Here is a 21,827-nt window from a genome sequence, read left to right on the forward strand (position 1 = left end):
GAAGACTCTATTCTCTTTCTTTTTGTCTACATCAACAGAAGGCTGAATCGCAGGTATGTTTCTTATTGTGAGGATAATAAAATAATCTTAGGGTTTATCTTCTGATTATCTTAATTACAGATAGATGCATAAATTAATCGAATGTTGGAACTTAGTTAGGGTTTATCTCTGAATCTGAAGTTTTTTGGGTTTTTTAGGGTGATCAGTTAGACTTATTTCAATTAGGGTTGGGTTTATCCATGTGTAATCATCATGTTTGTTCATTAAAACAATAGGAATCAGATGGTTTGTTCCATGATAATTCAGTATGGTTTTTTTAATTTTATTTTTGTTCCAGTGAATCATAAAACTAGTCATCTAAAACCATTGATTATGTTTTTCTTGTAATTCTTTCTTTCTACTTGTTTGTAGCTAACTTTAAATGGTGATGTGCTGAGATTTTTTGTTTCTACACAGTTTTGTGGCTCAATTTAATACATACTAAAGCCTTTGGTATTTCAAATTTGGGAATGGAGGGCAAGTACTCGGCGGAGGTGCTGAAGTGAGCTCTACTTTAACCTTCTTTTCCCTTCATCTCTTTGCTGTATGTTTTGAACCTGAGTGAGGTCTAAATGCAGGCACTTGGAGAAGCAAAGTGAAATCCTGATGGAAGCTTACAGATCAATGTCACATGAGTTGCATAGACTCCAGGTTGTTTTGAGACTCCTTCATGGTCATAGTTGTTATGCCCTGGCGTACATCTTTCTGCCTGCCAGTTAATTTCCTTATTATTTACTGTATCGATTTTACTGCATTGTCTTATTCCTTACTTCTATGTTACTTTTGTTTGTTGAAGGTAGAAGAAGAAATGCTGACGCACAAATTTTATGAAGTTACATATGGTCAAGGCCTAAATCAAAAGGTACAGTAATTCTAGTCTGTTAAACATTTGCATTATCCCTCAGTGTCAGACATAAATTGTCTCTTCTATGGACTCATCAGTCTAACTTAACGAGAGAGCGGAGTTTTAGTTCAAATACATGTGGGCTAAGAAAGTTCGATAATACAAACACCATATCTAATGTGTGATATGTATGCTTCTTTGTATTTTGAAGCATACATATCACACATTAGATATGGTGTTTGTATTATCGAAGCATACATATCACACATTAGATATGGTGTTTGTATTATCATTGTTATACTTGATTCAATGTCTCTAATGTCATGGTTATGTGAATGTTTGGAATTCGTTTTGATTTAGTCAGTGTTAAGAAGCTTTGATGATCTTTTTGCAGAGAAATTCTGAAGAGAGGTCTGCTGCTGATGTTGCGGAGGCAGAGTCCGATACAGTTAGCAAGCAAAGTTGATGTATATGTGAAATATTCAACGTCTTTAGGTTTCTTGGTGGAATTTCTTTCGAAGAAGTTGCAGGTACTGATCTTAGATTTTAGTGGACAAACTGACATATGTTAAAAAGGTATCAAATTTTGAACTGGCTTATGGGCCAATTGTTATGTTGTAAAGCAAAGGCTTCTAGATTCTCAATTTCTCGCAATAATTTTGATTTTTTTCTCCCGAAGGAATTTTGATCTGTTATCCGACGAACCAGTTAGTAGCTAACAGTGTGTAAAGTTGTGTGTGAAATCCCAACATGTAACACTTTTCTTCGTTAATAAGTTTGTTATTTGCTAGCGAGGGGATAACCTAAGCTATAGCCCGTCCTTATTTCTTGCTAAATATAATTTTTGAAATCTGTTTTGACTTTTGAGGCATGCAAAATCATTTTCCTATCTAGAACATGTTTATAAGGGTGTCCTAGTCGCGACAAAATTACTATGTTTGCCCTTAAATAGTTTAAATTGCATAAATAGAATACTCTTCAACAAAATTAAAAACATAAACCTAACATAAATCAATTCAACTCTTTTTTCACTCTTCTTAGCCAAACTTTCTCCTTCCCAATCGTTGAAATTACTATAAAATGATGAGTGCAATGAAGCGTTGCACCAGAAATATATTTTTTAGATTTAAGCAGGGAATCACAAATTGAAGTGAGTGATGCTGGAAAGCGAAAAAAAAATCATGAAGAAACATAAAGATTTATTAAACTTGAACCAAGTACAACCCAGGACAAGTAAAGACAACTCAAAACACACAACAGACTAACCAATTAACAAAAGTATACACCAGACCACCAAACAAACAAAACAAAAGCTACAGACTAAAACCATAGACAACTAAGACTCCATACTCCCCCATGATCCCTGTCCATCTTCAATATATCCTTAATAACTAAATTTCTAACAACACTATGGATATTACGGAACCAAACCTGATTACAATCATTTCTTCTAGCAAATTTTGCCAAAGCATCAGTAACCTGATTACAAGATATGGGTCTAAACTGAATTTTAACTTCCAACAGACTCATAAGTAAAACTCTATATTCCTCTAAAATATTATTATCCTCCCACCTGCAGTTGTTGTTTCTTTGCTTTTGAACTCCTTCCGTAACATGTTCGTTATCCCCTTCTATGATAACCCTTGTTAAATTTTTTTCTTTTATCCACCATAGAGCATGTAATAGTCCAAGAGCTTTTGCCTGATCAATCTCACAAACTTTCACTGTGAAGGCCACAACTTCCAATAGAGATCCTGAATGATTCTGAACAACAAGAGCAATACCAGCAATATTAGAATTATAACTCACAGAAGCATCTATATTTATTTTTAACCAAGAAATTGGTGGGGCAGTCCAAGCTATTCTAAAATATTTTGTGGGACAATTTTTTTTTATGAGAACTAGAATGCACATTATGCTCATGTATATGAATACTATTATGGTGACAGAACCTAAGAATCTGTTGGATTATGTTCATTGGATTCTGATGTTTATTCTCAAAAACTTTTAAACATCTACTCTTCCATATGTGCCACATTATCACCACAACTAAGTTAATGAAATGTTGTCCTGCTGTAGAAACCAGCTGTTATCCACTCCTGAAGATTATTAAACTTTAAAGCTTCTTGCAAAACAGAGTTAGAGATGACAAACCAGATAGCTCTAGCAAAAGAGCAATGAATCATAAGATGTTCTTTAGTTTTGACACATTGATTGCATATCTGACAATTAGGGTCTTCAGCTCTAGTTATCCTCTGAAACCTGGATGCAACTGGAAGAATATCTCTAGCTATCTTCCATATAATATCTGACATTTGAAAGAGACTTGGATATACCAAATCATAAGCCACATGTCATGCTGATCAATAGGAGTTTGAATACGAGTTTCATTAGCCAATATTCTTCTGTACGATGAATTGACTGTAAATTCTCCATTTTTTGTTAAATACCATCTTAAATAATCCTCCTTCTCAAGATTAGATATTCTGATGTTAGTGATTTTGTGAATTTGATCACTTGAGAAATTTTCTTGTAGCTTATATATTCTCCAAGTCGTGTTTACCGAATCTATCATGTCAGCCACTTTAATTCCTTATTGTCCCTGAACACTAGGATGAGGAATATAGCTTTTTTTATGAACTTCATCAAACCAGTTACTTTTTCTAATTTCAATACTTCGACCATTTCCTATCTCCCAAGCATGAAATCTATTAAAAATAAATATTTAAGAACTTCATATTTTTCAAACTAAACATTGGGTTTTCGTGAAATTTATATATTTAGACCATTCTAATAGGGTATCAGTTTACTGTCTTATATGGATTTTGATACCCTCACTCTGTTAGCAACCATGTTTAGAAAGTACTTTGGATTATCTACTCGATGAGCATAAACAAAAATATCAAATTTCATTTTTCAACATATTGTGTTTTATCTCATTTTTCGTATATTTGCTTCAAAAGCTGAACATGTACTTAAAGGGGAAAATTGAACAAACATATACTTATATGTTGCTTAATTGGTTTTCAAACTTCAAATCCTTTTTATTCATATAAATTATAATAAGAAAAAGTAAATTTATTTTTCGGCTAAAAAGGCATAACACCTAACGTGCATTATACCTCCAAAATGCGTGGAAGGTAATTAAAAAATAACGTCTCCAACGTGTAACATATGTGCACAATACTTGTACTATTAATGTATGATCCTAAACATGCAATAATCTTTTTTGAATGTGACCTTACTTTGTTGAGGAAGAAGTATTATACAATGGATGCTAAAAAATGAACTGGGATATGTAAAAGTATCTTAGAAGTTTAACTCGAAGGAATTGCTAAGGATGACCACACAGTAGCTGTGGGATATCCTGAAAGTGTTGTAGAATTCATTTGCCAAGTTACTCAATTACTAGATATTGGAGGTCAAGGGACTATTGAGTATACAAAAAGTCACGTTGATCATGAGATTGCCAACTCATGGGTGAAGCGACTAACCTTGTGAAACATTGATGTCACAAAAACCAGCAGGATCAGTAGGGTTAGATAATATGAGGTGTAATATATTTTCAGTCCGGGATTTTATGGTTCTAATATTAATGTTGTTTTAACCTTTTTTAATTAAGTTCTCATAATATAACTTCGTTATGGATTAATGTTATATAATCTTTTGACCTTTTTTAAGTTCTCATAATATAACTTCGTTCTGGATTAATGTTATGTAATCTTTTGAAGTGAAATTAAATGGAGTTTTACTTTGATTGTTTTGAAAAAAAATTATTTTTGTGATAAATGGGCGAACTTGATTAACGCGTGTATAAGCTTTGTTTCTTTCGAAAATAAAAAAATATATAATTTAAGGTATGCTATATTACGAATTTTGAACATTCTTGGAGAGCTTGTTGATAATCTAGGTCTCGTACAACATCTCTCATTCATAGATCTGCGCCTGCCTTTATACAATTAGATACACGATTATATATTTTTGAAACAGGAATCAAAGTAGTTGATCTTTTAGCTCCTTATTGACGTGGGGGGAAATATGACTATTCGGAGGGGCTAGAGTGGGTAAAACAACCCTTATCATGAATTGATCAACAACATTGCCAAAGTTCATGGAGGCGTATCCGTATTTGCCGGAGTGAGCGAGTGTATTCATGGGGGGAATGATCTTGGCATACCCCACATGGTCTCGAAGTAGTTCCTTCATGGCTGTGTCGGAAAAATATCCTCTGTTGATGTATTCCTAGATTGAAATATATTTAAGAAACCCATTTCCAACGAATATATATTCGCCTAAATTAAAAGTCACTTGAATACATTCAATTGGCAAAACTATTTTGTAAGCTCTCCAAATTAGATCAAACCAACAATATTTATTTGAGTATATTGTAGTAGTTATCCGTGATGATGATTATCGACAAAAATGGTGTCAGTAATGACCAATCATTAAAATTAGTGATAGTCGGTTTATGACATAAGTTGGAGATGTTTTAATTTGAACACTCATGTGATGTCTAGCAACTTCCATCATACAGGGAATGGTCTGATAATTCCTATCCAAATGAACTGGATCCCATAGTTTACAAACTTTGATCCTACACAATGCTACCCTATCCAGACAGTGACATAAATCATAGATCATCTTTCTCATAATTTGATGCATGACAAACTAACACAACCTCCCTCCCATTGCAGTCCAGGGAATCACAAATATCCACCTATCTAGGGACAGAGCCCCGGAAAAGATTATATGGTCACATACGAAATTCAGAAGATGCACTACCACATTTCAGATACAAAATGTCTAATCCGAACGACATATCAATCACATCAAAAACCCCTTGCAATCACTGATTTCATGTGGACTTGACTATGTCCCCCCAAAATACAGTTTTTTTTTTATGGAAAACAATTAACGATGGTCTAATGACCTTCGCTATTCTAAGCCGTATCCATCTCAACAACTCAAATCTATGCCCCCAATGTAATACTGATCCAGAAACGTCTTTTGAAATACTCTTTCAGTGCCAAACTGCAACTACATCTTGGAGTACTCTTCTCACACGCCTGTTAAACCAACCAAATACCACTCATATTTCCCCAAACATTTTAACTCTCCAAAAAACAATCTCACATCTTATTTAAACAAAAGACCCAACCTTAACCATTATCTCGTTTTGTTTTCTCTTTTGGTTCATGTAGATAGCAAAAAATGAACTAATATATTGTCAAAAGTAATTAAACCTACAAAATGTTCCACGAATGGCGCCCAAAGTTCATCAGGAGTTCACTTGGACAAAAAATATCTTGCCTCCTGTTTTACCTAGTATACCACCATCCTTAAACCATCAAGCACAACAAGAACAACAACAACTATATCGGTAGGTTAGGTAAATCCCAACCTAGATTGGATTAAGATCAATACATAAGGGGCAGCCAGGGGACACCCACGAATTGTGGGTGCAGGCTTACAATAAGAACTGTGGTGGCAATGTCTCGACCTTTAGGCATAACCTTCCACACTAATATCCGAGATATGGGTCATGCTCATGGCATCCAGAACCGTGTCGGAGTGGAATTGGCAAAAATACAATTCGAAATAGAATCGGAAAACCCCGAATTCTTCATAAACTTTGATACTTGGATGATTATAGAAATCATACAAAAAATGCACCAAATTTCATAATGTACTACTCATCGCAATTATAGTGAAAAAAACCAGGCTACAAATGATCTGGTGAATCATACAACAAACGAAATTCGCACAATAAATCTCTTCCTAATAATCTAGGACCATTCTATCACATTCTTTCTCAATCTGGTGCTCAATTGGTATGGCATACATTCTTTTTTTTTTTTTGGTTCATCAAATAAATTCCATGCTTCCTAAGAAAACAAAATAACTTTTAATAAGAAAAAAACAAAAAACTACCAGAATCGAATTTGACTTTAGTCAGAAGCAGATGACTAATTTTGTCCCCTGGTTAATAAATACAGGTCCTTCACATAGCAATCATCAACAAAATCTATGAAGGGCATCGACACACGTGCTACAGAGAACAACAACAACTAGACATTGAATGAAAGGGAAACTCCAGAAACGAAGAGGAAATTTTGAGCACAGTTCTGTCATCTCTCCCTTCGTGTTTCTTCTGTTAACCCTAATTTCCCAACTGTTTCTCTCACTTTCTCCCACTTATCTTAAACAATCTTAAATATTTGATTTTTGTGCATTTTTTACGACTTTGAAGAACGTTGGATAGCAATATTTAGGGTTTAAGAAGGATCAAATAGTCCATCATCACTGTCTTTTCATCCTCAAATTGCTCAATTTGGGTATCCATGAAGGTAATTTTCTGTTTTTCTTTTGGTTTTCAGCATTCACCAATAATTCATCCTTTATCTGCTTATTGTATTATTAGGTCTTATTTGCGGTTCGATTATTCTATGTATTTCCAATACTCTTAAACTTCTAGGGCTATCAAAAGAATAACTTTATCCCTAGATTTAGTTGAGTTTAGCGAAATGGAGTCATGTTTTGGTTCTAATTTTTGGGATTGGTCATTGGTGTATCCCTAATTTTGATTATCTTTCATGTGCAATTAGAGGGAGAAAATGACTCACAGAGAGGGTCTGTTTGGGGGAGATAAAACCCTAGGTTACTGCCTCATTAAGTTTTTTTCTTCATAAGTTAGTGTTAGGACTAGTAATACCTGTATTGATAAGTGCAATTTATCTCACGTATGCTAATTGAAACTAGACTGGTTATACGTATCAACTGGTGCTTTTTTTTTTTAAAAGCCAGAAATGCTGTTGTCATTTGACAGGTGAAAGGGTTAGCCTGTTATGCTGAACCTGTGGGGAGGATTGTTTCTGTGGAGAGAATGTGGTGGTGAGTTTCTCAAGTATTGCACCTGTTAATCACATACATTGCATGTGACCCACCTTTAGACAAAAGGGGAACCGATTGTTATCCTCCTCCATGGCATCACTAGAGCAACCACTAAAGAAGCAAAAGCTCTGTGAGACAGAGGATTGCTCCGTCTCTTTGTTATCCCAGGAAGAAATTGTGAGAAAGAAACAAAACAAAGAGGAAATCAGGAGTCTGTATGAGTGCTACAGGCGAATTAAGTTTTGTATCACTCATAAAGATACACGTTTCATGCCCGACTTTGAACAGGCATATCTCTCACTCATTACTGCTTCTAGAGGTCAGTTATATATTTGTATTCGCCCCCGACCTATGTGCTGTCTATCCTTTTATGTTATTTTCCTTATTTTCTGTATGGCTAATAGTGTAATACTATTCTATCAATTGGCTAAGTTCTCCATGTTTTAATGTGTTAATGCAAGTATAATAGTTGACGGTTGTTCTCATCTCTACAAATGAGGTTACCCACAACTTTTGATGACTGCTCAACTTTTTGAAGTACCCTCTTCCTACATTGTATACTTAACGTGATATACGTAGGCAATACGTCATTTAACTACACTTAATCAACTTTATGGATGTTTCAACAATTTGGGCATGTTCAATATGGTAGTCACTTTGCCCCTATATTGTGCACAAATAATGTGTCCGTTGAAGGAATTTGTTGAGCTTTTACTTCTTGTGACTCTTACACTGCACATTTCACCTACTGTGAGAGATCCTGGATCTTAACTAGTATCTTGCTAAGTCTGAAGCAAGAATTTGCAAAATGGCTAAGGGTGTACATGGGCGTAATCGGAGATATCATGCCAGTCAAATGTTAGTGCAGTATACGACTTTATCAAAGCAAAATTGGTATGTCGCAAGGTTCCTAACATTTCTTATGTTACACTTCTGACATGTAGGGTGTACAAGTGTACAGCGTATTGTTGCTGAACTCATCCCGCGCTATGCACTGTTCTGCCCAACAGCTCTTGAAGCTGCCACAAGAGTTTCTATTAATATGTATAATTGGAGCTTATCCGTGATTCAAAAAGAAGAAGATTATGATGGTGTTGCATTTCATACTGCCAAATCCTGTATTTTTGGGCTGGTAGATATTTGTTGTGCTGCTTCGTCGGAAACACCAGCATCATCTGTTATCGGAGGCATCTGCTCTGCAGTTTTCCTGAATGCCCTGACTTTCCTCATCAACTCGTTTGAGGGGAAGAACATCTTTGAAATTGGTGGCGAGGGCATTGTAAAGGTGCAAGACAATTTGGAGTTTTTCTCTAAATTGAGGCAAAATGTAGCAGATGAAGATGAGTCGACCTTGGATTCACTATTTAAGTTCCGAGCATTTAGTCTGCTCAGAATTTTCTTTTGTCGTCCAAAGAATATACTTGCAGCTTGTTTTGATCTCTTCAAATCCAGTGGAACAGATGCAGATGCTTTTAGAGGAGGTTCATACTTTCTAAGGCAAGTTACCACCCAGATTGGTGCTGCTGATGAAACTCGTGCAAGGGAGAACACAACTGAATTGGCTCGCTCATCTACAGGTTCGATTAAGGAAGGTAGTGAAGGAATTGGGATCAATGAAGATATGTTGGTTTCTGATGAAAAGCTTAAATCAAAAGGCACATCTCTTACAAAAAACTGCTTCTTGGGAATGGTAAGACATGGATTTTCGCTTGTTTAGGTTACTGTTTCAATATATTGTGCTTGCGGTAGGCGTCTATTCTGGTCTCTGAAATCTTCCTCATCTGCATTATATCAGTATTTTTTTTTCTACAAGTAAATGAAAGAGTAAAGAAAGGTAATTAAAATCTCTTACCAATGGAGCAGAAAACCTGCAAATTGACGTCCTTGAATTTGAACAATTCACTATGCTATGGTGCCAAAGAGTCTTCCAGTGACAAGACAAGCATCTATTCATTGTTAATAAATCCTTTCTGTCATACAACTTGTTTTTCTCTCTAGTGAATGTCATCTTCTTACGATGAATTCTGTTCAAAAGGTGTTTGACAGTTACAATTTGCTGATAAATCTAGAAATTAGGAAGGGTAAGATACAAAGACCTTTGACTTCATGCTTTTGTCTTCTTCCTCATTCAGGTAAAGCATTTTCTTATATGTTCGAAAGTAAAAATCTTCCAAGATGTTCATTGGAGATGATCTGGAAATATTTTAACAGGTTTGTTTCTAGTGGTCATATCAAGAACCCTGTAAAACCTCTTACGAAAGAGCTTATCCTCCCTGTATACCACTGTTTGTCACTAAATAGAGCCATTCTGTTGGAGCTAACGATAGTAGCATTTAGTAATGATGTGAATTAATACGTATGAACCTTAAAGATGTGATTGGTTATGTGCAAACTCATAAATTTGAATAACATTATTTACAGACTGTAAATATCATGACTCGTATCCATAAAATTAGATGATTGTATAGTTACATATTAATAATTTCCTCGCTTCATGGTTTCCTTAAGTATTCAACTTTTGCATCATGAACTTCATTTGATAAGTCTGCTGTCTTCAACTCCTGATGCATGATTATGTCTTACAAACTATCATTTTCATTGTGTATCGCATCATATGTTTCAGCTAGCTTCCTTGTGTGCATTTTTAAGTTCTGCGGTTTACACCTCATAAGTTTACGAGAGTTCACTTCACAGGATTTATATTTGGGTTATGCAGGCACTTGACAGTGACCCGTCCTTAAGGGATTGGATTTTCTCAAATTATAATAAGATATGTAAGTCTGTGTCTTCTGAGGTTGCATCAGAGATTGCTGATGCTTTTGAAGGAATCTTTGGATCTTTCTCCAAACTTGTCAAGGAAGTAGTTGGTAAAGAAGACAGTGATGAAAATTCTAAGTTATCAAACAATAACAGAAAGTGTGTCGTACCTGCGATTTCGAATCAACACGAGGATTCTGTTGAACAATCTAGAACTGGAAGGGATTCAAGAATTCATGAATCATACGCTGGCAGCACACTTGCCGAGTATAGGGAGCAAGCTAATGCTGTTTCAAGTCAGCCTCTGAAGTCCGGCAACTCAGTTACATCTGAGCCTGATATCAAATTAATGAATGAGTACTCAAATTATGATTGTCAAGGCTTGAAATCCACAACAGGTATTGAGATGCGAGATAGCAGTGATAGGCCTTACATGCAAAACAACTTAGTTGGCCAAGATTTGCCTTCACCTGCAAAGGGGAAGCCATTAAACATCGGGAATGAGGGATTTGAAGCCGGTAATTATCTTTGTCAAGTTGACATTCAGCGTTCAAATTCAGACCTAGGTTTCGCACTGACCAGATCGAATGTTTTATCTTCTGCAGAACAGTATTCAGCTGTACAGTCTTCAACTGGGCACAATGCTTGGTACTATGATGGGGATCCCACAGCCATGGATGTGTTCTCAGCTTCTGCCCAACTTTGGTTGGGTTCTCTTGGTCCCGATGCATCAGAATCTGCTGTCAGGTTTCAATTAGAGCAGTTTGGTCCTATAGAAAGATTTTTGTTCTATCCTGTCAAAGATTTTGCTTTAGTAGAGTATAGGAACATTATAGATGCTATAAAAGCTCGAGCATATATGCGTGGATCTTCCTCCTGGGGTAATTTTTTGCGAGTTAAGTTCTTAGATGTAGGATTAGGGAGTAGGGGTTCTATCAATGGTGTGGCAGTTGGTGCTTGTTGCCATGTTTATATTGGAAAGGTTAGCCAGTGGACGAAAGACGAGATTTTGCATGAGTTAGCAAGAGTTGGTTTCAGGATTCCTTGCATGGTTACGGATCTGACCAGTGAAAGTGCCCTGCTGATGGAGTTTGAGACTGCCGAGGAAGCCGCTGCTGTGATGGTACTTTTAAGACAGTACCGTAAGGAAAGTGGGCTCCATGGACAAATGAACCAAGATGTTACAGGGTCTCATATGGATGTTCGATATGCTCCAACTCCTATTCATGAAGAATTTAGAAACAGTAATCCAGGAAGCATGGTTAGTAACATGAGTGTGTCACCCCATGTTGCAACTGTTCATGATAGCCCAAGGATGTCTCAGTTATCTTCACTGCTTTCATCTCTATCTTCCAAGTACAATATCAGTCAGAGTTCAAATTCTTTTGGTGGTCATATCCCCGGAAACTGTGTTGCAACTGGAGCAAGGGATGAAGATGCATTTCCATCAAACACCATCTGGATCAGCTCGTCAGATGGTAATTCCCGGTACTTGCCAGATGATGAGTTAATGTCTGTTTGCCGTCATGCTGTTGGAAGTTTTGGGTCTGTTATTAGAGTGACAAGAACAAGTGTGCAGATTGGTTCTTGTTGGTTTGTTGAACTCAGCAGCGTAGATGCAGCAGTTACTGCTTTGAAAACTCTTCGAGGTTGTCCAGTATCGCTCTTTCAAATAGAGTTCAGGTATGAGTTCACTATAAAGGATTGTTCTCTCATTTCTTAACCAGAATACTCGTAAGTAGTTTTATAATATGATATGATGGGGCACTAGTTTCCAACTCAATTCTGGCAGTATCAGAAAAATATGTACAGATACAGTAGTGTCTTCTCCATCTTGAGTTAGCTTACTTGATCAAACCATTTCTTAGAGAATATCAGAATATACTATTTGTTTTCATGTTAGGGAACCATTACCTAATGTATTTACTGTGGAACAGTTAAGCAGATTATGCATCATTAGGTTAATCGTCTACAGGATGTGTCAGTTTTGCCCAATCACTTTTCCTGTTTGACATTGTGGATAATTAAGCTTATGGAGTTCAAAGTGCTACTTTTACGTAGTGAGGCCTATTGCTGGGAGATAAGTAGTTAACCCCTTTCTTTGCCCCTAGTTCTGTGGTAGATCTGCAGTTTGCTTTTGAGAAAATTTATAATATGTCTGTGTTTTATATTTATTTTGCTGGCGTTGTGCACATGTTCCGAAGTAGTTCTCTAAGTATTAGCGAGTGTGTTAGTATAACTATTGGAAAAATATGATGCTCGGATTCTGTCTCAAGGATACATATTAATTTGTTTTTTATAAAACATTTGTACCTGTTTGTATTGGCTGGATATAGGAGCATGCTAGAAGAACTGATTCTACAGCTTAATTTTAGCTCATTTTTCTGACTTCTGCCTTATACTTTAATGACAGTCAACCAGGGCATCACCATCCAACATCTTTCTTTAGTCAGTCTGAGAACTCTGGTCATGAAATTGTATCCTCAAGTATTCAACTGGATAATCATGGAACAATGTTGCAGAGTGGACATCCATTTCAGTCTAACTGGACAGCTTCTGGATATACAGACACACTGGATAATAGGATGGCTGTGGAATTTTCACATCCAGGTATGTGCCAAATCAAGTGATTAATTTTGAGTTTATCTTTTCACCGAAATATTTGTATCTTAATGGACTATGTTTGTGAAATTTTCAGAACATCGAGGTGTCTCCCATGCCAATAATGAGCAGGTCTGGGTGTACAACAAACCTGAGTCTGGGCCCCAGCAGTTTTTGGGACAAGGAATGACGTATCCGCAGGCGCCCATAATTATGCAACCTCCTCATGTTGCGTCTCCGTTCGTGCGATCAATTTATCCCGTTCCTAACAATTCCTGGGACCCACATGGTTTAAACAGTCCTTTGCCATTGGCTCACATGTCAGCTGGCACACTCCCCTCCCCATTTTTACCTGCTTCTGTGACTCCTCTTGCACATATATCTGGAAACTCACTGCAGCATTTTGATCAGGCAGTTGGCATGCCTACTGCACCACCTTTATCATCACCGCCCCCTCCCCCTCCTGATATGCCGCCTCCATCTCCCCCTCCCTTGCCAGTTGCTCAGCCTCCCCCAAGCTCCCCACCTCCGGTTCAGCCTTCTTTTGAGGCTTCAATTGAGAACAGTACACAGTGCTTGGAATATCAGTGGCAGGGTATCATATGTAAAAGTGGCGTTCATTATTGCACAGTCTATGCAGTTACAGAAGACTTGGATGCTTGCAAGTACTCAAATGGCGTAAATGAGCCTGCCGAGTATGGAATTCCTTTTTTCTCGTCTTTTCCTTCTGTGCTAGTTTGTCGTTATAATCATACTTCGATTTATTTGATGTTATAATCATACTTTGATTTATTTGATGTTATCATCATACTTCGATTTATTTGATGCAGATGGCCAGCTAAATTAGATGTGACAAAACGTACAGATTTTCAGCATGTAAAATCGACGTTTTCTAGCACCCCTTCTCATAAAGTGAGCCTTGAATACTCTTTTTTATGATATTTTTTGCCATGCTTCTTGGTTTTGTACCATTTTACCTGCTATAGGACCTGTAATAGATTTTAAGAACTAAGTTATGATTGTTTCACTGTTGTTTACATTACCTGAAATGCACCTCACATATCTATGTTTGATGTGTAGCGTGAGGTCTGTCGGTTGTTTCCAGTCTCCACCAGCGATTATAAGGGTGTAAGTTGTTACTTTCTCCAAATTAAATGTGGTTTTCTCTATCACTATAAGTATATCAACTCCGTAGTATGTATTTCTAGAGGTTAAAATATGGTTCGCTTCCTATGTATTCTTTTCTTCTCCTAGTTTTGATATTTATCTATCTTAATCTTATCATTGCAGTTCCAGGATTTCGTAACCTACTTGAAGCAGAGGGAATGTGCAGGTGTCATCAAGATTCCAGCTGTAAAATCAATGTGGGCAAGATTACTCTTCATTCTTCCTTACTCGCCTGAAACATGCTCCTTGGTTGGCATGTCCCCTCATCCAACTGAATGCCTAATTGCTCTTACTTTGCCTAAGGAAACAAATTTTGAATGGGTATGAACACTTTCAGTGGAGGACGAAGTCCTATGTGCTCTTCCTTGCTAAACGAAGCAAGTTTTGAATAGGTATCAAATACTTCTTCAATGAAAAATGAGAGAGAACATAGAAATGTATATAGTTCTCACAAAGTTAGGATGTAAGATTGGAAGCACATATGTCATACTTATAATTAAATTGCTTCCTCGTTTGATCAAAAGCGGAAATGATGAGCCTGTAACCTTTTTTTTTTGAAAACTAAGGGGAACTATGATCATCTTTTTTGTAGCTATGTCAAGCTCTACAGCCAAAGAAATGATAATGCAGGATTCATTCACGTAAGGCACAGAACGGAGAGCTCGTTTCTTAGCCTCATGCTTACTGCAAATTTGGCCTTCTCTCAATTTCGTGGACAAGATCACAGATTCACAGACAATAATACGGCGCTGTGCTCGTGTCCTCAAGATTATTTGCCCTGTTCCCATAATAACAAAGTTCAAGTTCGAATCCTAAGAGCAACTGCAGTGGACGACCAAACCCAAAAATATAGTCTAGTAACGCGACACAGTCGGACGGATTAAAGAAAAAACTGGATCAAAACCAAATCCCAGATTATATTTGGTCCGGGACCAAGACCAAAATCAAATATAGTCGAGCCGTATAATGTACGTTTGTCATTAGGCGTAGTTATAAAATGCGCTTCACATGAAACGGATGTATAGTCCTCGTTCCATGATGAGGCATGTATATAAACTACGCCTCAATGGAGCGGTTGTGAAATGTACCCGCGATTAGGCGTTGTTGAAACGTACGCCTCATCCCAGGCGTGGACTATAAGTACGCCCCAATCAGGCGTTCATAAAGTCACCGTCCCACATCCGGCGTGCATAAAGTTCACGCCTGATGATAAACTCTCTGTGTATCGTGTAAATATGACTGTATGGGTGGCCCACCATTATACGCCGGTGAAGAACAATCCTGACTCATTCACCAACCTGTTAACAGATAAGCATGAACAAGTTTATCTCCAAATGGGTTAGCTAGACTAATCTTTACTCTTAAGTTTTTAAACTGATGGAAACACTTGTCCTCATACGTGTCTTTCATTGTATCGCTAGTTGGGAATTCTGATGGGCTATAAATAGCCAAGTTCGCATGATGTAAAGTGTGAAATAATAAGAAATGAAGAAGTCGAACAGTCCTATTTTCTCCACTTTGTCTTCCTTTCTTTCATTTAGCCAAGCTGTGTGTGGTGAGCGGAGATATAACGTACGCCCGGTTTCAGGCGTTTATATGGTCATTCGCCACATCGGACGTGGGTAATACCTTCGTTTCTTATCGCGGCGTAAACTATATGTACGCCCCACATTAGACTCATCTTTAATCAACGCTCCGCAACCCGCGTAAACTATACAACCACTAACGACTCCGCAACCCGCGTAAACTATACAACCACTCCACATCCAACGAAGACTATACAGACTAAACTCAAATTTGGTGTCTTTTTTTATTTTTGATCGCATCATTGCGGTTGCTCTAAGTTGCTTCCAACAGGATTTAGCAACGAAACCAAAACAGACAATTCTCCTTAAAAGCATAAAGTTGCAGTCAAATATGGTCCCAAGAAGAGAATCACAAATTTCATTTACATATCTTTCTTTTTAAAGTAATTAAACTATTAATAATCAGATTCACCAACATTACTCAAAAGATAGAATAACTACTACTATTCCCCTGCCTTAATAAATTTGATTCTTTTTGAGATAATCCTAATTTACTAGTACTGCTACTACAATGAATCAGAATGCAGAATGTTGATGCTTAATAGTTTCTTCCAAAAAACTGTTCTTCACAAGTTCACCACAACTTAGTCCATCACCAAGAATCTACATTGCAAAAAACCTGCAAAAAGAAGAAAGAAGCATTGAATCAGAATTACAGAAAATATCAAGGAATTAAGCAACTAAATAAAGTAATTAAATAGTTGAGAGACCAAAAACATACTTGGGTCAGTACTGATAATCATGGCAGTTCCACCAAAGCTGCAAGTTCCCCCATTGTTTTTGTTCTTTTGCCAATAACTATTAAAAGCATATGAGGCATGGGCAACAACTGTATCTGGATTATAACAACTTCCATTAGGTTTGATTTCATCACAATCAGCACCACCTACTCCACAAGCATAATCAATGGCTTCTTGCAAATCATCAGCAGGAACACTAGGTTTTGCTACACACCAAAGTTTTTTCTCCACAGATGATGACCCAGGTGGTGGAGGTGATGTTGTTGATATTGGTGTTGGTGCTGCATCTGCTGGTGGTGAATGAACACAAGGTGGGTATGTAAAGTAATCAGATGGAGGACTTGCTGGTCCAGGGAGTACAATTGGTAATGGAGGAGATGACATTAATGGTGGATAAGAGTATGATACTGGAGGAGATGGAGGTGTGTATGAATAAGACACTGGAGATGGAGCCATTGATGGAGTGGGTGGTGAAGCTACTAATGGCAAAGCTGGGGTCACTACTGGTGAAGGTGGATACATTGAAGAAGGTGAAGGTGGGTTTTTAGTTACATATGCAGGAACTGAGTAACCAATGGAAGAGTGGATTGGCATTGGAGTTGGTCTTGCTGGAAATGGGTCTACCACTTCAGAACTACTCATAGATGAGAGTTTCCTTTTGATGGGTTTTTTCTCTTCTGGACCATAGATAACATTCATGTCAATTGCATCTAAAAACCCCAACTTTTTCATGGAAACTCTATGAGACTCTAAAACCAGTTTAGTAGTTTTTTCTGACAGAGTAGAGAAATCTGAAGCTGGGTTTACTGAATAAGTAGAATTTGAGTAGTAAAGAAAATCCAAAACTGGTTTAATCAAAGAATCAGAAATATCATCTTTGTAGCTGTTAAAAAGTGGATGTAAACAAGCTTTTGAAACACCAGCTGTGACTTTGATTTGTTTCTCTAAACCCCACCTAACAAGAGAGTGATAGATGTTTTTCATGGAAGGAAGAACTAAACCCCAAATCTTTTCATGGTCTTTGTTGCAGAGAATGTTTTTAGTTACAACTATGGTAGTGATTTTAGTAGCTGGATAGTGAGTTAAGACATGGGTTCTGAGCCAACTTTCTGCCATTAAAACACTAGAAGAGATCTCTTTAAGTTCTTCACTACTCACAGAAACTGCAACAGGGATTCCACTGCCAGAGACTGACTGAAAAACCATGGGTATTTTTGGGTCATGAAGCTTTAATATGGTAAATGATTCTTGACCTGCATCTGCATTAAACATAGAACAACAAATTTATGTCAGTCAAAATAACAGAAAGAAATTAAACTCTAGAGATATAAATGAATGATGCTCGAGTCTTACCAGTAAGACCCAAGGAGAAAGAACAGTAAAGAAGAGCAAAACAGCAGATGAACTTCAACATTTTTGAAAGAAATGGAGAAGAGAAACTGAGAAACACCCAAAACTCTTATCAGAAAATGTTTTAAGCAGGAGAGAATGGTGGGTTTTGGAGTGTGTCAAGCAAAGTATATGTTGGTTAAAGAGAGATTTTTGTTCTCATTGAAAATAAAAAAGAGAGATTTTTTGTTGGGGAGTAATTTTGGGACATGTGTCAATAACAAAGCAGATGTCTGAAAAGTGTGAAGTTCAAGACCCTAGAGAGAGACAGGGAGAGACATTGTAGGTCTCTCCTCTAGTGTCTACTCTGTCTTCAATGAGGACTTGGATTTTTGTTTGCAAGGTGAATAGTAGCAGTTGTAAAAGCGGTCACGAGAAATTTTATTACAGTTACAGCTGCTGCCGAGTAATAAAAGATGCATGAAAGGGAAATTGAAAGCAATGGGTGGAAAATATCGTCTAGACTCGGGTACTTTTTTGACTAGAAAAATCGATTTTTACACCAGCTTAGCTGGGTTCCACTTTTGGATGACTAAAAAGTCCTAAAAGGCCGAAGGAGAGTCAGAGTGCAATCACCGTAGGGATGCCGGCCAACAGTGCAACAGATTAAGGCTCGGGATCAATAGATTTTTTATTGGTACAATCTTCGTAGTGGTACTGCAAGCCCGCAACTGATTAATTTTCAGCGCTGAATTGGGGCCCTAGAAAAATAATTAGGGGCTTCGGTCAATTTATTTCCATCCCAAAATATAGTGAAAATACTGTTTTACCCTTCATTAAACTTAAAATTCAAAATTCTATTAACCCTTAACTCTAAATTCCAACTCATTTTCATTTTTAAACCCAAAATTTTGTTAATCTCACTTAATTTGATTTTAACTTTTTTTTTTCAAATTCCGTGTTTGTAATTTATTTTTTTCTGAAACTCGCATGAAAAATCGTTAAGCAGTGACGTTTTTCAATAACGACTATTAATAGTCATTAAACTTTCAAAAACGACTCCAAGAGTCGCTACTTTTTAAAAGTTGTTTCTTGACGACTCTAAACAGTCGTTAATGCTTATAAAAGGGTCGTTATCTTTTTCTAAGAGCCATTAATGGCGAAAATACATTAAAGATGTTAACGACTATTTTATAAGCATTAACGACTGTTTAGAGTCGTCAAGGAAAAACTTTTAAAAAGTAACGACTCTTGGGGTCGTTTTTGAAAGTTTAACGACGGCTAAGAGTCGTTATTGAAAAACGTCACTGCCTAACGACTTTTCATGCGAGTCTCAGAATTTTTTTTTTGCAAACAAGCAATTTGAAAAAAAATGTTAAAATCAAACTAAGTGAGATTAACACTAATTAAATAAATTTATCACTAATTAAATAAGGGTAGATTAGCCATTACCTAAAATATTTGGATAACGGGTATTGAAATTAGGTTTGGGTGACCTTTTTTGTCTTCTAGTGTGAGGCCCCTAATTAGTTTTCGGGGCCCCCAATTAAGCTCTGTTTTTTTTCTCTTTCTCTCTTTTCTTTTTCTTTCTTTTTTTCAAAAATGATTACCAAAATAAAACAAAAAATGCGACAAATTCTTCTTTGTGTTATTCAACACAATTATAAAGAGGGGAACCAACCAGCAGATGGCTTGACAAACATTGCAGCAGACGGAAACCAAACAGGAAACTTATCAATAATATGGGACCAGACAATCCCACATTTTCTCAACCAAATTCTATTAAATGATTATGTTGGTACAAGATACCCAGTGTAATAACTAACTAGGCCTGCTCTTTCTGTGTACTATATTTAGAGACAATTGGGATCTAAAATACTATTTATACATGAATCAAAGTTAAGCCCATCTCTAAAATTTTAATATGAAAGAAAACCTCTTAAGTGATACAGAATTACAGATACCATAAGGTGTTCACTTTTACAGTAATATACATAGAGTAAAGAAATACAAATTGACTCAAAAGAAAAGTAGACTTTCTAAAGCTTTAAGCTATGAGAACGAATATCTTCACGTGCACCTTCTCTTCTGATAACTGAAACTGAAGTGTGAATGAGTGAGCTCATCATCCCAACGAGGTGCTCAATGGAAACATACATAACTTTCAAGTAATCACTAACGTGATTTGCAGTTCAGCTTGAGAAGACAATGATGAGTTAATGCATTAAACAATTTATGCATCAAGAAGCCAGTGTTACCCTAACCTCTTCCTACTCATTGGAGAAAACGACGCTAGAACAACCTCAATCAATAAAGATAACACCCTCCACATGAAGTGTTCCACCCAAACCATGATTCAGAATATTACCATCAAGAGCAGCTAGTTAGACAATCAAGCATAATACGCACACAACTGATTTTTCCAAAATATAATAATATATATAATATCGAAACGGGGGAATTCCCTCCTACTAATAATATTCAATCGGGATAATTTCCGCATACTAGATAAAACAGTATATAAAATAATAATATCTAACAAGGAGAATGCTGACCTAGAAAACAATATCCAATTACGGGGATGCCAGCCTTCTAAATAATATTCAACCAGGAGAATGCCATCCTACTAGACTTAGCAAGGAGCCATGGGGAAACACCGACACTCCTTACAGGAAAGCCGCACAACACATACTGCACACATCAAAGTATTCACAAGCATTTACACATATAGTAAATAAAACACATCATGCTCGCAAATTAAAGGAAACTCAATGATTACAAAAAAGTTACAAGAGTTCCCACCTCGAATAATGATAAGCCATGTCTACCTTGAAGTCCTCAATCTGTTGATTCATCTTTCAAATCGATAATTGTAGGTACAGACTAAATGTGAATCACTCAGGCACTCTAAGAACCTCTCTAATTGGCTCAAACAATATACATAATAACCAATATCATCCAAGTTTTCAGTTAATTTCGAAGTAAAATTACTGACGGTTCTAGTTTTATCAATGGTTCCATATAAAAATAATTTCTTACCTCATAACAATTACTCCCTTCGCCCCTTAATAGATGACCTATTTCAAGTTTGCACAATTCTTAAGGCATGGTGGAGGGGAGAGTATTTTTTAAGTATTTTTTATAATTATACCCTTATATATAATAATTATTAAAATGTAGAAATGATTTATCTCTCAAACTTTACCACGGATATTCGTAAACTACCATTGAAATGCATTTTAAACACATATATAACAAATATAAACATGGATATCAAATTATACATAATTCTTATACTAACAATAATCAATTTAAATGGTAGTTTTAGAAATATCCCCTTGTTTAAATATAAGTCAACTATTAATGAGACAAAATTTTAAAATGAATAGGTCATCTATTTAGGGACGGAGGGAATATATCATGCTTAGATATTTCATACATGGATGCATCTCCACATAATGATCATTATGTACACCAAATTCAAGAGTGGGTAGCTTACGTCGTGCTAACACAAGTTATATTGGACAGTCTTATCCTGAACTCATCTTCGCACGTTAGGTTCAGCATTGCTCATTCTTGAGTATACCCACAAATTAATGTGTTAAGGAACTTGTTGAATTTGTGATTCTGCCCTCGTCAAGTTTTTTGTGTAGAGTTGTTTTGATTCAGTTCTTTATATATTACTTTATACATATAATGTGGTCATTCATTGTTGCAAGACTCCAACAATCTTATAACACATTAATATTGCTTGTAACAATGGGAAAGAATAACGTTGAACGACTACAAAAGTTCAACGGAAAGGATTTTAAGAGATGACAATCAAAGATGTTGTTTTACTTGAGTTATCATGATTCGGATGCGGTACTGGTT

General features: G+C 36.5%; 3 protein-coding genes across 6 annotated transcripts; 2 read left to right on the plus strand and 1 right to left on the minus strand.

Moving 5' to 3' along the window:
• Positions 1 to 12: 12 nt before the first annotated feature.
• LOC113361413 lies at positions 13 to 1,719 on the plus strand. Of its 2 annotated transcripts, none has more exons than XM_026604666.1 (5): positions 13 to 53; positions 457 to 541; positions 636 to 690; positions 836 to 901; positions 1,278 to 1,719. In XM_026604666.1, the coding sequence occupies exons 2-5, from the start codon at positions 510 to 512 to the stop codon at positions 1,347 to 1,349; spliced, it is 225 nt and encodes a 74-aa protein (XP_026460451.1). In that variant the 5' UTR covers positions 13 to 53; positions 457 to 509; the 3' UTR covers positions 1,350 to 1,719. The 2 variants fall into 2 exon arrangements, with proteins under 2 accessions (XP_026460451.1, XP_026460450.1); XM_026604665.1 differs by having other exon boundaries at positions 618 to 690; positions 1,278 to 1,707.
• A 5,203-nt stretch (positions 1,720 to 6,922) lies between these two features.
• Positions 6,923 to 15,587, plus strand: LOC113356672. Of its 3 annotated transcripts, none has more exons than XR_003363092.1 (10): positions 6,923 to 7,230; positions 7,710 to 8,093; positions 8,719 to 9,464; positions 10,491 to 12,214; positions 12,945 to 13,141; positions 13,230 to 13,827; positions 13,963 to 14,044; positions 14,213 to 14,260; positions 14,423 to 14,691; positions 14,892 to 15,587. XR_003363092.1 is itself a non-coding variant. In XM_026599879.1 (10 exons), exons 2-10 carry the CDS (start codon positions 7,865 to 7,867, stop codon positions 14,624 to 14,626), a joined length of 3,741 nt encoding a protein of 1,246 aa, XP_026455664.1. In that variant the 5' UTR covers positions 6,923 to 7,230; positions 7,710 to 7,864; the 3' UTR covers positions 14,627 to 14,879. The 3 variants fall into 3 exon arrangements, 2 of the variants coding, with proteins under 2 accessions (XP_026455664.1, XP_026455662.1); XM_026599879.1 differs by lacking the exon at positions 14,892 to 15,587 and having other exon boundaries at positions 10,491 to 11,049; positions 11,137 to 12,214; positions 14,423 to 14,879; XM_026599877.1 differs by lacking the exon at positions 14,892 to 15,587 and having other exon boundaries at positions 14,423 to 14,879.
• A 673-nt stretch (positions 15,588 to 16,260) lies between these two features.
• LOC113356673 (glucan endo-1,3-beta-glucosidase 12-like) lies at positions 16,261 to 18,137 on the minus strand. The gene is made up of 3 exons (XM_026599880.1): positions 17,979 to 18,137; positions 16,607 to 17,884; positions 16,261 to 16,504 (listed from the first exon to the last, which is right to left on the minus strand). Exons 1-3 carry the CDS (start codon positions 18,037 to 18,039, stop codon positions 16,470 to 16,472), a joined length of 1,374 nt encoding a protein of 457 aa, XP_026455665.1. The 5' UTR covers positions 18,040 to 18,137; the 3' UTR covers positions 16,261 to 16,469.
• Between the last annotated feature and the right edge of the window lie 3,690 nt (positions 18,138 to 21,827).

Source organism: Papaver somniferum, chromosome 3, assembly GCF_003573695.1.
Source record: "Papaver somniferum cultivar HN1 chromosome 3, ASM357369v1, whole genome shotgun sequence".
Taxonomy (NCBI): domain Eukaryota; kingdom Viridiplantae; phylum Streptophyta; class Magnoliopsida; order Ranunculales; family Papaveraceae; genus Papaver; species Papaver somniferum.

Coding starts and splice junctions, on each gene's coding strand:
- LOC113361413 (XM_026604665.1), top strand. CDS start 510: ATGGAGGGCAAGTACTCGGCGGAGGTGCTGAA. Junction 691..835: donor ATGAGTTGCATAGACTCCAG/GTTGTTTTGAGA, acceptor TGTTTGTTGAAG/GTAGAAGAAGAAATGCTGAC. Junction 902..1,277: donor GTCAAGGCCTAAATCAAAAG/GTACAGTAATTC, acceptor ATCTTTTTGCAG/AGAAATTCTGAAGAGAGGTC.
- LOC113356672 (XM_026599877.1), top strand. CDS start 7,865: ATGGCATCACTAGAGCAACCACTAAAGAAGCAAAAGCTCTGTGAGACA. Junction 8,094..8,718: donor ACTCATTACTGCTTCTAGAG/GTCAGTTATATA, acceptor TCTGACATGTAG/GGTGTACAAGTGTACAGCGT. Junction 14,261..14,422: donor CCACCAGCGATTATAAGGGT/GTAAGTTGTTAC, acceptor TTATCATTGCAG/TTCCAGGATTTCGTAACCTA.
- LOC113356673 (XM_026599880.1), bottom strand. CDS start 18,039: ATGTTGAAGTTCATCTGCTGTTTTGCTCTTCTTTACTGTTCTTTCTCC. Junction 17,885..17,978: donor TTTCTCCTTGGGTCTTACTG/GTAAGACTCGAG, acceptor TGTTTAATGCAG/ATGCAGGTCAAGAATCATTT. Junction 16,505..16,606: donor GATTATCAGTACTGACCCAA/GTATGTTTTTGG, acceptor TTCTTTTTGCAG/GTTTTTTGCAATGTAGATTC.